Source organism: Pseudorasbora parva, chromosome 21 (assembly GCF_024679245.1).
Source record: "Pseudorasbora parva isolate DD20220531a chromosome 21, ASM2467924v1, whole genome shotgun sequence".
NCBI classification, from domain to species: domain Eukaryota; kingdom Metazoa; phylum Chordata; class Actinopteri; order Cypriniformes; family Gobionidae; genus Pseudorasbora; species Pseudorasbora parva.
This window is the reverse complement of record NC_090192.1, coordinates 13781537-13797647: the sequence shown is the minus strand read 5'-3', so window position 1 is coordinate 13797647 and position 16111 is coordinate 13781537. Positions and strand designations below refer to the sequence as shown.

Sequence of the window (16111 nt, the reverse complement as noted above, 5' to 3'; positions counted from 1 at the left end):
AAAAATAAGTAAATGTTATGTAATGAATAGCCAAGTCTTTTTTATAAAATGTTGTTATTTATAGTTCTAGTTTTCAGCCTTTAGTCCCCACAAGTGCATCCGTGTCTTTTTTATGTCCGTTTAAAAAGCTAATTAATCTCAGAAAGCCACATTCTCAGCATACCTCCTGCATTCCTTTCATCCAGACTCAGGGATATTTTGGATATGATGGCTGTCATTGGACAGCTAGCCTTCTAACCGTTTTTTTCCTGTGTGCTGAGGCCTACCAGGAAAATGCTTTCTGATCACTTTCTCTTTATCCTACAGAACAGGCATCTTGCAGTCGTTTGACGGATTTAGTGGACAGGGGCTGGAGAGGTCAAGGTCAGATCATGTGACACTGGATGAGCTGACACTGAAACTCATGGTTCAAGACTGCTCTTCTGTCAAAGAACAGCTGCTTCAACTTAAGACACTGCTTCAGGTCAGACACAAACGCATGCTGTGCAAATATAACCTTTAATGTCTTTTCTGAGTGGTGTCCAAGTACTATTATAGCTGTATTTGTGCTGTTAATTACATGTTGTAAGACTCATTAGGGCATTTTACTAACAGATTTTATTGACAGATCTCTTTTAATAAGAGGTGTTTGCTCATACTTAAATATTTGAAGAATCCCCCAACCTTAAGTATTACATTTTGTGGCCTAACTTACGGTTGCAAGCCAGGCCTTCTCGTCCAACAGTAATGCCTGAACTCACAAACGCTCTACTGGATGAATGTGCAGACATTTCCACAGAAAACATGGCTGCAAATGGGGGACCAGCTTCATATTAATGCCTCTGTATTTAGGATGCAATGTCATTACAGCCACTGTTGGTGTAGTGGTCAGGTGTCCCAATACTTTTGTCCATATTGTGTATGACCAAGGTCATACGAAGATAATTACAAATTCTCTTTAATATGAGACTTTGGATGGACTCTCTTTGCAACCACTCAGGATGGCTTAGAAACCCCTTAGCCAAATGCTAGTGACATTTTAAAGGTCCCGTTCTTCGTGATTCCATCTTTCAAACTTTAGTTAGTGTGTAATGTTGCTGTTGGAGCATAAATAATACCTGTAAAATTATAAAGCTCAAAGTTCAATGCCAAGTGAGATATTTTATTTAACAGAAGTTCCCTTTCAAAGCCTACAGCGAACGGCCGGTTTGGACTACACCCCTGCACTTCCTTCAGGAATGACGTCACTAGAACCGTTTGTTGACTAACCCTCCGCCCACAAGAACACGCAAAATAGGGGGCGTGGTTTTGTTGCTCTCCCATGTGAAGAAGAGCGCGCATTTAGCGCTTGCATCTCCCCGTTATGGTAAGAGGCGGGACCTTTCCGAGCAAAGTGCTGCTGTCCAATCACAACACGGGAAGCGCTGGTCCAATCAGAACTCATTACGTATTTCTGACGGAGGGACTTCATAGAACAAGGAAATCATCAGGCCATTTTTAGGACAGAGAAAACCGCGCTATACAGATAAGTCAATTGTGTGAAAAATACTGTGTTTTTTTACACGCAAAACATGAACTCATGTTATATTGCACACTGTAAACACAATCAAAGCTTCGAAAACACGCAAAGAACGGGACCTTTAAATCTAGTTGTATATACTGCAGTATAATGTTTCTGCATTTAAAGGGTTCATTTTGAGTCAGTGTTTGTATCTATAAGAGACAGATTGGACAAATTGAGGTGAAGATCAAATTCACAGATGTTTAATGAGGACAAAAACAAAGCATGTAGACAAAGAAATCCAGGGTAACAAGAAGATAGTCAAAGAAGAAGAATAAACAAACCTAAGGGGTAATTCCAACGTAACAGCTTTGCAAACATGCTAAAACTATAAAAGAGAAAGACACAGGGCTAACAATGCACGCTGAATCACAGTTTGCTTACTCAAACTATGCCCTGAAACTATGTACTGTTTTTGTGGGAAAAAAGTACATACTTTTGAGTGTGTAGCAGAAAAGTAGCAAGCTTTGGGTAAGACCATGTAGTACCACATTGATCTGGCAGCTGTGGGTCTTTCATACGGTGAACTATCCTCATGTTTTGCATAATGATGCATTTAAAAGTTAATGACCAAAAATATCTTAACAAAAGTTCACAACGTGTCTACAGATGAAATATAGTGTGGATATAATTGCAAAAATATATTTTTTTCAATACTGATTATTAACCACAAACCCCTTCATCTAAACATCTGTCGCATCTAAACATCTCGCATATCTGCCATGTTTGTAGTTTTCTTAGGCTACTCTACACTATAAGTTGTAAGCAGGATTAGCCATTAGAATATGCATTGATATTATGTGAATTGGGACATACAAATAGAGTAAACAAGGTACTAAACAAGACACAGGTCAACCTAATGAGTTACTAAAGAAACTTAAACACAGGATGTGAACACAGAAGCAATGGGAACAAAATACAAATTAAAAGTTTCAGAAGACATGGACCAAATGTGACAGTAGTCTACTTATAAATTGTGAATCCAGCTGTTACAAAAATATATTTGATGTTACATTAAAGTTCTCATAGGGACTATAGACGGGTAACAAAAAGTGGCAAGTGTATACAGGAACCTTATCATCTCGTCCCAAAACTAGGAACAAAACTTCAATAAACTGAAATTGGATTTAAGACAAAGGAAAAACATGGAAGCACAAAATACTTAGCCAAAATAGACTCTTTTATAAATTGATAGAATACTTTCCGATTCAGGTGCTGGTCATATAATTAGAATATCATCAACATGTTGATTTAGTTCACTAATTCCATTAAAAAAAGTGAAACTTGCATATTATATTCATTCATTACACACAGACTGATATATTTGAAATGTTTATTTCTTTTAATTTGGATGATTATAACTGACAACTAAGGAAAATCCTAAATTCAGTATCTCAGAAAATTTGAATATTAATTAAGACCAATACAGGATACAAGGATTTTTAGAAATCTTGGCCAACTCAAAAGTATGAACTTGAAAAGTATGAGCATGTACAGCACTCAGTACTTAGTTGGGGCTCCTTTTGCCTGAATTACTGCAGCAATGCGGCGTGGCATGGAGTCGATCAGTCTGTTGCACTGCGTGTTTTGAGCAGATGGCAGTGGTATTGGTAACCTAGTAACCATCAGTAAATAAAACACCATCAGTGGAAACAGCTGATTAGTCACATGGGTTTAAAATTCGTGCCGCCAATTTATTCGACAAATGCGTTCCCATCTTCCATTACTCGCATTAACTCTTTTTGCACAAGTCCTCAAAAGTTTTTGCAAATTAAGAAAAAAAAATGTTAATCTCGCCATTTCCATTACTTGTTTTTGATGCAGTACTTCAAAATGCGCATAAAAACAGGGTGATGGATTCTGTTAGGCATCAGCTGGCCTTGCTGGCCTTCTCCGCAGGAGCAAATCATTATCGCTGAGGTTGGCAGGCCAAGTGAACACAATCAGTACCTGTGAGAGCAGTAACACAGCAGAAACCATGGAAGCGGAGTGAAACAGTAACAGCAGAAAACAGCATATCACCAGGGGCAGTAGCCTAATACATCTCAGGACGTGACCTATTTAAATGCACATCAGAGATGTGTCTTGCTGCATTGCACGAAAATCCCACATAAAGAATGTCTTTCTCCAGCCCCGTGGCCTAGGGTCCAAAGAGACGGCGTTGCCATCTTGCAAGGAAAAAAGCCAAAAAAAAAAAAAAAAACACACTGCAGCTTCAAAGTTTATTAACTGCAAAATATGGCCCATAACTTTGAAAAGAAACAAGCCCAATGATGCTTCAGCTTATGATTGTCACAGTCACCAGCTCAGTCCCCCCCAACACTACACTTCCCAGAATCCCTCCGGCTCACCACCTGCATGTATTCATCAATCTCCTGTACCTGCAACTCATCACATTGTTGTCACTCATCAGCACTCCCTTGCTGTGTCCGAAACCTGGAAAATACTGCCTTCGGAAGACACATGTCAAGGCAGGAAGGCATCAAGCTGCGTCCGAATCTAATGTTTGCTTCACTTCCTGTCTCCTGAGGTACCTTCACCTGATTAATTTTTGAAGGCAGCATACATGTATCCTTCTCTGCCTTTGATATCCCACAATCCTTTGCTTTCAATTCAGTGACAGTTGAGCTGGGGGAAAAAGATGGCTTTTTTTAACCAACATATCACACTTCTGATATCATTTCTAGTGAGAAATCACTACTGTAGTAATTAAATATGTGTTTAGCTCTTACCAAAGCTCTCTCTATTAGCTGTAGATCATTAAACTGTTACACTGCCTTAGAAGTCTGTTTAAAATTAGTTTCGTGAGGTGCCTTCATGCACAAAACGCTGCTTGCAGAGTCATTACATGCACGTTCTTTAGCTGATTATGCCTAATAAGCCGACAATGAACATGGTCATGTAAACGCGGTAACCTGTTTTCTTTTATTGGAGTAAGGTCATAAACGGCGTAAGCATAAACCAGTTGGGACATGCAGTTTTTTGCCTCTTACCTTGATTTTGCGCTGCATGTATGCATTAACCTGCTTTCTGTCGGCTTATTGAAGTGGGCATGTGTGAATGGTGATAGAACGCAAACTTAGAGTAGATTTAAATGCATCCAGACAGAGCGAGCTAGCGTTTTGCATGAAATAAGGACATATATCACAAGCGCAGACTCTTTTAAGACCCAGAAAATTGTAAAGATGTGTTCTAGGGATGGCGAAAACTAAAAATTTTCTTGACCGACCACCGAGACTCATTAGCCGGTTGAAACCGGTTAACCGATTAGTTTAAAATATGCTGCGCTATTTGAATTAACAGTCGCGAGCCGCGCCTGCAATTTCGCAACTCTGTCGCATCTCTCTATGATCTCTCTGCTGCTCTCACACACACACCCCTAAAGCACAAAACATGAGTCCAGCAAATGCCACGCTGAGGAGCTTGTTTATAATCGACGAACAAATAGCTCCTTAGTTTCGAAATGGTTTGGGTACAAGGTGATCGTGTTGAAAATAAAGGTATTTGTCTAGCGTTAGAAGCTCATTTGAAACATTGCCGCGGCTCATTTAAGAAAATGACAGCTCCGAAGAGATGCCGCTTTAGTTCGAGGTAGTGCTAACGATAATAAAGAAAGATGATGATCAATGCCTTATGTGTTACCACTGAAATGCAGATGTAATATATTTCCAAATGTAAGCCCATCTAATGCGGAATGCACGCTTCATACTGTCGTCTGCCCTGGCTCTAACCTCGAGTGTTTTAGCCTGTTTACTTTTTGCAAACCTTGTGAGCGCGCAAACCCAAACGCTGTGACCTCGCGCCAAATGTTTTTATTGGTTTATTAAGTACAAACAGGGGAGTTATGAAAAATTGAGTGTGAGGGATTTGTTCACTTCACACAAAAAGATTTTGGAATGAGATGGCTAACTGTAGTAGCGTTTAGTCCACGGTCTATAATAGATTGAACCATCGGTCAAACGGTCATCGGTTAACATCCCTAATGTGTCCTCTCTGCTCATGCAGCAGAATTAGAAGAGGTTCAGTCAAAACGCTGCATCTTTATCTGCATAAGGGATAATATGAGCCGTATATCTCCCGTTGACACGTTGCATGCTTTATGTAACATCACAACTGACTTAACATTTGAAAAACTCATATAGAGTCATATATACGGACATTATTATTTTTGACGTCACTAGAAGGAAATAACCTGGTTTATTAATAAAGTCATTGTCAGTTTACTGGTTTGCATGTAAACAGGGAAAACTGATTACACTCCTGAACAAAATCTTAAGACCAGGGGATGCATTGCAAATTTTACACATTTCGCACTTGTGGATCATAACCAGGTTGTAAGCGCTGCTTCAAAATGCCAAAAGAAGAAACAGGAGCAAGAGACAAAAAATAGAGAGTAGGCAATTTATTAAAAACTGCATTTAAACTAAAAACAGGCTGTTCAACAGCTGATCAAAAGTTTAAGACCATAGCCATAAAAAGGTAAAATCTGCACAAAAATATGACTTTCATGGCATTGTCCTTCATGCAGTCATACTGTTAAGATCTCCTGATGGCAAAGGCAAAAAGGCTTTCTCTTTTTGAAAGTGGCAGGATTGTTGAGCTGCACAAGCAAGCCCTTTCGCAACGCGCCATCGCTGCTGATGTTGGACGCAGTAAGACAGTCATTTTACATTTCTTAAAAAATCCTGAGAGTTATGGGACAAAAAAGTCTCATAACTCTTTTTGGGGTAGACCCAAAAAGATTTCACCTGCACTGAGCCGCAGGATCCGACGGGTTGTCCGTGAAGACACAGGTCGATCCTCAACCCAAATTAAGGCCCTTACTGATGCTGACTGCAGCCCAATAACCATAAGACGTCATCTGTTAGAGAAGGGCAAAAAACGTCTTCAAAGGCCAAGTCTCCTCCCACGACAAAACTTGCCTGTTTAGAATTAGAATTAGCAAGGGAGCACCAAACTTGGGACATTGAAAAGTGGAAGAAAGTTTTATTCTCTGGCAAGAAAAAATTTAACCTGGACGGTCCTGATGTCTTCCAACGTTACTGGCATGACAAGGAGATCCCACCTGAGATGTTTTCTACGCGGCTGGTTGTGCAGGGGCGTCAAACGGTGACTGGCTATGTGGATCTGTTACAGCGGGCATCCCTCTTGACCGAGGATCTCTGTCTGTGCGGTAATGACACGAGTAACAAAACAAGTTTTTGAAGTGATCAACAAGAATGGTGGGGCTACTCACTACTGAGTCCTTTTTTGACACTTTTAGTACTGTTGTGCATTTATTTTTGGGCTATGGTCTTAAACTTTTGATCAGCTGTTGAACAGCCTGTTTGAGTTTAAATGCAGTTTCAATAAATGGCCTACTCTCTATTTTTTGTCTCTTGCTCCTGTTTCTTCTGTTGGCGTTTTGAAACAGCGCTTACAACCTGGTTATGATCCACTAGTGTGAAATGTGTCAAACTTGCAATGCATCCACTGGTCTTAAGATTTTGTTCAGGAGTGTATTTCAATAAGCTGTTTTTTTTGAGTTATCAGCTTACTGGTGTGCATGTAAACGCACCCATTGTCTGATAAGGCAGCGAGTCAGCTGCCTAGGTTTTCGGACACAGCGCCTAAATCAGTAATCACCATCCTCACCACAGTTGTCTGATCTACAGCTGCATTCCAGACAGGTTTTTGAGACTTCAAACCACAACTAATGACTTTGTATTAATTTTATACGCGCTATGTGACATCAGATCTCATAACTGGGAGTACATCGATCTAGTATGAGTTCACGGGTGGGAAATCACGGGTTTAATGGCCATTCCAGTGTACTTTCACGGTTAGAAAGTTGGAATGCCTGGAACGCTGCAAAAGTGCTATTTAAAATTTAAAATGGTTTGTAAATGTGACTCAGGTCGAGTACCATAACAAACTGATAGCCAATCAGCAGTAAGGGGCGTGTCTATTAATGATGGAAAGAAGAGAGGGCTCAGTGCACATAATTTTTCAAAAGACTCGACACACAGGACGGACATTAGCGAAGACAGAAAGAGATATGGTAGGTAAAAAAAAAGAAAGTGGAAGGTGTCTGTGGAACAAACGAACGCTTGCAATCCGGCAAGAAGTAGGACCCCTGTAAATATCATATCAGCTATCCCGCGCTGGAGAGAACTCAAGGAATGAAGGCAGAGGTTGCTTTTTTTCTTCTCGATAGGCGAGTAACATTGATTTTGTTTTGTTTCACAGAACTAATATATGCTGGCTTTTGCTTGAATATGCTTGCGTGTCATGTTTGCTTGTTTTGTCCATTTGCAATCACACCGACGTTCACTTAAGCTATGACAATTAACGTTAACCCATTCATTCCCACACTGTATAATCCTGGAGCGTCTAAACCTCCTTAGTGTCTGTTTCAAGCGTCCGCTCCCAAAATGTGTCCGAGAAGTAAGATAATATACTCCCTAATATGTGTTAATAAATTATTTATTTATTTTATCATAATTGTAATATGTTTATTATTTGGACTGTCATGCTTTCGAGTTGTTCATGATGTTTGTGTTTTGGGATGAAAGGGATGATTTTTCCATTGAACATTCGACCTGGATTATCATAGTAATACACAGATTCCGGCTTAGTCGTTGCCTGGGTTATGTATGTGTGAGGCAGCACTAACAAAATAGGGGAGTCTTGGTTTTGGTGATTTAAAATATTGACATCGGTTACCAAAAAGCACTTACCCCACCTTTAAAATTGTCCAACATAATACATCTTTGGTTTCTAAAATTACTTTGGTTAAACTATGTTCTTGGTCAAAGTTGGGAGATTTCAAAACATGGCTAATAATGACAATAACTGGGGCTAGTGGCATCACAGTCTGATTTCAGTAGTGTTAGCTGTGAAGTTCAGAGCAATGCAAGATGATATGCTAAACATGAGTTTGAAAACAGAGTTATTTACCAAGATTTCACTATATTTTCATGATATGACTTTCATGAGTTTAAAGAGCGATAGGCACACAGGTCTGATTAGCCCCCCATACATTAGAACATCTTTACACCTTACAAGTCAAATCCCATATCCCTTAAAATATAAGAATAACGATTGTCGTTATGTATTTGCATTATAAATCTTGTCAGTTCAACTCACAATGTTCACACAAATATTACCACAATTTAAAGTTAAGAATGTGAAATCATGCTCTCTTTCAGTAATGTGTCCCTTATGATTTATCAGGCTCCAAGAAGGTATATTTTCCTCCTCTAAGCTCAGATCAACATCATTTTTCAGTAATTCACACAAGTTATATTGACTTTATGGCTTGAATGAAGGCTGCGGTGTGTTTTTTTTCAGAGATGCAATTTTGACGCAATATAAAAAAAAGATCAATTTTGACACGAGCTAAGAAAACAAAAGCAATAAAAATGAAATAAAAACCAACAAAACAATTCCCCTACAACAATTACTTTCCTTTGCTGACAAAATTATCAATACCAGTGACTACAGCAACATATTTCTTTATATAATCTACATCAAGACAGAAAAACACAACACTTTTTTAGTGATTAAAAGTGCGACGACAGGATCCAAACAATAAAGTAAACAACAAAGATGTCCTTTTCTATTATATGCTCCAATAAAAATAGTTGTGTCCAGACTAGTTTCTAGTTTCAATCAAAGCCCCCCTTGTTATCTTTAAAAAATCAGTATGAGGAGAGGCTAAATAACCATGAAAGTAGTTAGCAATTAGTGTAAATATCCTGGCTAGACTAACTCCGCATACCATTGTGGGACAGTCACATGGAGAATAAGGCCTGTGGGTTTAGCTTTTAACTGTATGATCCCATACTTCTCTCTTTTTCTATTCCACATCAGCACTGGAGAAGAGTATAAAAAAGTGTAAATAAAGTGCTCAACTTAATAGTAAGAATAACGTGTTTAAACCACACACACCCATGATGTTGATTTAAAAATAAATAAAATAAGTAACTAAGAACATTTGGGGTTTGTGTAAAGCTTATGTTGTAGTGTCGTCATGTAATGATTACTACATAACTTATTTTCTCATAAATTTAGAAAAAAAAAAAAAAAAAAAAAAAACATAAGAAAATCTTGAGTGAACCAGTCCTGAATTAGTCTTCCAAGTTTTAACGTCATCCCTGTTAATATAAACATGAATGTGTTATTATGTTAGGTATTTTGTTATTATGTTAAAAGTAAGTACAAGTATTACAAAGTAAGTGTTAGCTAATTGTTATGTTAGCTAACATAAAATGTTATGTTACTATGTTTTTGTTACTATGTTACCACAAAACTATGTTTTGTTACTAGACTGGGTAAACCCAGGATGATCTGCCAGCAATTTAATTTCGGTCACAGAGAGACTCTCCTTGTGTGTTTGCAAATATAATGACGCATTTAAAAGTTAATGGCCAAACGTGTCATTACAAAAGTTCACAATGCTGCTGCAGGTGAAATATAATGTGGATACTGAATAAATAGTTCTTTGCCATGTTAAATACTGATAATTGATCACTCAAACCCCTTTATCTAAACCTCTCAACTTAACCGTCTGACTCGCACATCCATCATGTTTGTAGTTTTTTAACACTTTTTATCTGCCTGTTAAATTATTATAATACAAAATTATAAAAAAGGACAAAATTATTATTTATTTTGTAGTTCTAAGTGAATCCTCGTTCAATTCGCAATTCGGCAATATCAGCCGTTAAGAATGTGCATCGATCCGCACTTCAAATTCGGACCGGAAATAGTAAACCATCCGAGTATCTTTGGAATACTCTTTTCAGTATACTACGATTTGGGACATACTAATTCTATTTTTGAATATTATTTAGCATGGATAGTATGCGAATTGGGACGCATGGTTGAATTGGGTGTGTCATATGAGGGAGACGAAATATGTAGTGGTGAGTAGGGCTGTGCATTTAATAGAAATCATAATAAAAGTGTGATATCATGCCACTTTGAGTAAGTTTAAACAATGGATAAATGGATTTCTTACCCTTGCATGTGCTCTGCTACTAGATATAATATTTATGAAGTTGAGGGGAAAAAACCTGTACAACGATCAAGTGTTCGTCCATTTTGGCTGAGCTTTCAGTGTTGTTACGGAAAGGGTGAGGCTGGTTCTTGTCACATGACCTGCATTGTGCTGGTGGCATTCAGATCAGTGGGCATAACGCCCTGAAAAAAAACAAAAACAAAAAAAACAAGGCGTCACTCTCAGGCACGCATAAACATTTAAAATAACCCCCTGAGACGAGAGATTCATTCATTTAATTTCTGGAAAAATTACTCCGGTGACGCAAATATCGTAGATTTGCGTCATAGGTAAAATGTTTGGCCAGACGCTAAAGACTACAGCCAGCAGAGGGAGCTATTTCCGCATGTTTTCAACCCGCGCATGGGGGATGGGGTCGCACTCACAGCTCAGCTCGGCTCAGGCATTCATGGAAACGGTGCGGCGGGCGGAGCAACGTGAGTATTTTATCTTCTCAAGTTAATTCCTATGAAAGTTAATCTTCCAAAGGCATGAACTGAAACCGCGCTGAGAACTACTGCCGCGAGTGTGGACGTGTTTACCTCAGCTCTCATCACGAGAGCTCATTCAGCTCATCACCATGCGTGTAATCTGACTCCTGCTGCGTTTGTGCTGACACTTCCTCAGCGGCTAAATCACAATATCTTGAACAGACACTTTCAGTTTTTAATTGTAGTGTCTGTTCTCTAACTGAACTGGTTTTATGAAGATGAACGCGGTGGTGGGAAAGTAAAAGTGATTCACTAGCGGTGGCTTTGGGAGGGGCCTCACAGGGCAGCGAAGCATTCTGGGAATTGTAGTCTTTCATCCCCATGAGACAAAAATACATTTTCTGTCTTTTCTCAGTCTAGAAAGCACCAAATTCAATAATTTCACATTTTTAATGACCCAGTTTAAATACAGATTTATCTTCCCAGCGCTGAAGTACCCCTTTAATCTAGCACAAGAGCAGAAAAGAGTGTTTAATATAATGCCATGGAAAAAAGCACAGAAACAAAAAAGGTGAATGAGGACAGGATAAGGACTAAAAAAGGAGCGATGATGTATCCGATCCAGTTCATTTGCGAGACCTGTCAAACTTTCACCCAATCACACAGAACACCGTTTTGCAGTTAAAAACACAAGATTCTGGTCTAGAGATGTGTTTTAAAATATTTCTTTTTATTTTTAAATACTTATTTTACTATGAGCACCACATAGAACACTGTGCCATGTGTGCAATGCTGCAAAAGATGCAAAAAAGATTCTTCTAAACCATGTATACAAAAATACAGGCATTTGCACAGCCCTAGTGGTGAGGGGTCCCGGGACAGGTTTGAGATTTGCTATTGAATAGCTATATTTCAGCGATTTGTTTGCAGCAAAAGGGCAAATGCCGGTCTATCTGGGCTCAAAAAAAACATTCAGGCACAAAGTCAGCATGGCGAGTAGCACTGAATGTACACAGAGACATATGATAAATTATTGGATAGTTGCTGTCTTGTCTCGGCACTGAAGAGCGACTGATCACATGCGCTCCACTGACTTCACTCCTATTGGTTGTTGCTCCTGAAAGTCGCTCTTCATTTGCATAAAGTTGAACATATTAACTTTGTCACGTCCCTGGACATGCCACATCCGGTCTGCAACGGTTGCTGTCGCTGGAAATCTCTGCATTAAAATGAATTGATAGAGACAGCAAGAAAAGAAATCTCAAGCTGCGACTCAAATTTGAGTAAACTGAGACACTATTCTTTGTGTCGGAGAGCTGTCCACAAAGCTGTGACTTTAAGTCTGAACCTGTTCTTTAGCCTTATCTGAGCTACATGAGCTCAAACTCTCTCTTTAGAGCTACTTGTAGATCATTTCTGATAAGTGGGACATTTTCTAGAGCTCCTTGGTGTTTTACAACTCTCAGTTACACTTAAGGCCTTGAAGGCTTTTAAAAGGATAAAAGGATGGGTAAGATATTATGGTAGTATTGGAAGATCACACATAAGGAAGAAAGGATACATGTCCATTCCTTTTTGTCATGGGGCCTGTGCACGCAAAGTTACTTATAAAAAAAAAAAATATTTAAAAAAAAATAAAAAAAAATATCTTAGAGTTTATTTCTACAAAAAACATTAACACATTACAGAAAGTTACTGTCAGCTCTCTGAGAGATTTTCAAAATTATTGTAATTTCCTCTGTCATTTTATTTTGGTTCAAGTGCCTAATTTAGATTTTATATTATTATTATTATTATTTATTTTATTTTATTATATTATATATTCTATGATTTATTTAGTTTGATGGGTTAAAATTATATATATATATATATATATATATATATATATATATATATATATATATATATATATATATATATATATATATATATATATATATATATATATATATATATATATATTCTTCTGTTCATCAAGCCTGCATTTATTTGATCAAAAATACAGTTGTTGTTTTATTTTAATATTGTGATATATTATTACAATTTAAAATATTTGGTTTTCAGTTTATTATACTTTAAATTATCATTTATTTCTGTGATGCAAAGCTGAATTTTCAGGATCGTTACTCTAGTGTCACATTTGGCATCCAGTCTATCACATGATCCTTCAGAAATTATTCTAATATTCTGATTTATTATGAGTGTTGGAAACAGTTCTACTGCCTAATATATTTGATGAATAAAAGGTTCAAAAGAACTGCATTTATTAAAAATAAATAAAAAATTCAAATACTATAAATCTTCTTTATAGGGGCACTTTAATATAAAAAACAAGACCATAATATTGTGACCCAATCTTGCCACACTTTTATTTAGTCAAGAACTTTTGAACACTGCGGGATGCAAAACTTTCCATATTTGAGTGAAGAAGTGTTGTGTTACAATTGCAGCAATTTTCCCCCCATGCTGCAAGGAGCAAGGTTAATTTAGTTTGTTGGTTGTTTTAGATGGAGACAGATGATTCAGCTGAAGAAACCTTCGAGGCTTATACTCCACAATCCACTGACCAATCTTTGCTTGATCAGAAGGTAAGATCTTATTGTCTTCCTTAAATCTTGATATTTAGCTTTTTCAATTTACAAGAAAAAACAGAAAAACATAAGAGTACAAAATGTGATTTTGCATGCGATTTAGATTAGTTTAAATTCATGTGTCAGTAAAAAAAAAAAAAAAAAAAGAAATGATAATTTTGATTCGTGGTTTCTATTTGTTTTAATGCTTTTTACATTTTTTGATTCATGCTTATTAGTTTTCAATCTGTGACCGCTTGCGTCTATTCTGACCACTGCATATTGATATTAAACATACTGAAGAAGTTTTGTGAAGTCTTCACAAGGATTGGGGCATGACCTATATTGCCATAATTCCCTGTGAGCCAACAGCTCTTACATGTCCTAAGCATGTGCACAGTCCATTGCTCCTCAACTCAACACTACAAAAGTTTTTGTGAGTTCGGATTAATGCACCAACTCATCACAACGGAGCCAGCAGAGCCAACTCATCACAAAACTTTTTTTTTGCTATTAATTAGTAAGCATGTTAGGCTAAGACATTTTATATATTCCCATCGAAATCAACCCTTCTGTTATTTTCTAGGTGGAGCTGCTCATAAAAGAGGTTCAAGAGCTGAGAAATGAGCTCAGAAGCAAAGACAGGATGATTGCTGAACTTTCCCAGCAGCTGGTGTGTATTATAGCCTCAATGTTTACTTGAGAGGAACTGATTTTAAACACTGAGCAAAAAAAGTGGTATATTATTAGCGTGTTATTTATAAATCATTGGCATGTGCTCTGGAATGTAAAGAATCAATAAGATTGTGACTGGTTTAACAATCTGACCAATCTTTTTTTTCTCCATTCTTTTTTTGAGACGTTTTGACACTAAAATAATACACTTCTTTTGTGATTTCATGATATTTAGATCGTATGTACAAGTCAATTTCATCATCATTTGCATATTGAAATACTCTAATGTATGTAACTTTACAGTTTATGAAACTGTAAAATATGAAACAATTTTTTAGTTACATTACTACAGTAAAACATCTTTGCAATGTATGTTGGCGAGATGCTTTGACAATAATGTGACAACTATTTTCTATGTACTCACTGTGTGAGAATTCTAGATTTTATGCCTCTAAATTATGCCCTTGGATATATTTTTAGACATGATCCAACTGTTATTTGTCCACTATTTTCTTTCTTTCACCAATTTGAAGCATCATTTTTGCAGTAATATTTATAGGATGCTCATAGTCATAGAGCCCATTCATTCCTTCCTTTTTGTCCCTACCAAGTCTTTTATTTTTATTTTATTTCCAGAGTTTTATTCCCATCACAGATTCTTAACCCAAGATAGTCCATAGTTAAGTTCTATTAAACACAAAAGAAGATATTTTAAAGAATGTGTGTAATCAAACAGTGGACGCATCAGTAGCTATTGACTTCCATAGCAGGAAATAATAAAAAAGCTGCTTTTCCACTATTGGGCCGAACAGTTCTAAGAACGGTAAGGAACACTTCCAGTTGTATTTCTACTTGAGCCTGTTATGGCACGGCACAATTATAAACAGTTCTTGCCGTGGAATTCTAAATCCGGTTGTCTAACCGTGCTGAACCGTGCAGATAGAATGCGTGTAGTGACCTAGCAAATCAGGATTGGACACTAGTCTGTTGCCTGGCTACCAGTTTATCTGTAGCTGGCTAAGTGCACTATTTGAGCGACATAAACACAAGTTAATAATAACATTAAAAGAAATATACAATCATCTTCCATAATGCAGCCGCTAATTACATCCCATATCGTCTGTGAACTCTTGCGTTACCAAGACAATTCCAAAGATATAAGCTCCGTTATAAGCCCCACGGTGGAAAATGAAACAATATCCGTGCTGGCTGGGCTGGAACATTCAAGCAAAGAGAACAGTTTGGCCCGGCAGTGGAAAAGTGGCTCAACATTCTTTAAAATGTCTTGTTTTGTGTTCCACAGAAGAAACTCATACAGGTTTAGAACAACATGAGGGTGAGTAAATAATGACAAAATGTTCATTTTGGGGTGAACCCTTAAAGATTTTATTAGTAAAGTCAGTCACAAGGCGTTTCTCAATGTCAAGGAAGGATCCTCGGAGGCCAGAATTCCAAGGATGCTACGTCATTGACATCCAACGAAGGACTGTTCCAATGTCGAGGATCCTCGGAATTTTATCCAAGGACTGAGTCCTCCGTTCGAAAAATATGTCATATATAGGAAAGAATGCATATGAGTTAACTTCGCGCTCTTTGCGTTCTCAAATCACCCACAATCCTATGCGCGCGGCTTTGCTATTTTCAGACGTCCGTGGAGTCGGAGCGTGAATGGGGCAAATATGCTTGTATCGGGGTTCGTAGATGGGAAGGAAGGAGGCAGGAACCGGCGAACGTTCAACAACTTTATAATAAATAATTACGAATTTACGAAACAAAACGAAAGTAACGCGGGCAGTCCCTCACGGACGACTGCCCGCACACACATAATAAAACATAAACAAACCATTACATA

At 37.7% G+C, this 16111-nt stretch overlaps 1 protein-coding gene across 3 annotated transcripts in view; it reads left to right on the top strand.

The window, feature by feature from the left end:
* ccser2b (coiled-coil serine-rich protein 2b) overlaps nt 1–16111 on the top strand; it is a 110229-nt gene that overhangs the window by 66235 nt on the left and 27883 nt on the right. For all 3 annotated transcript variants that reach the window (XM_067430090.1, XM_067430089.1, XM_067430091.1), the window contains 3 exons: nt 307–463; nt 13522–13602; nt 14171–14257. In XM_067430090.1, the coding sequence (XP_067286191.1) occupies nt 307–463; nt 13522–13602; nt 14171–14257 (325 nt within the window). The remainder of the gene's footprint in view (nt 1–306; nt 464–13521; nt 13603–14170; nt 14258–16111) is intronic.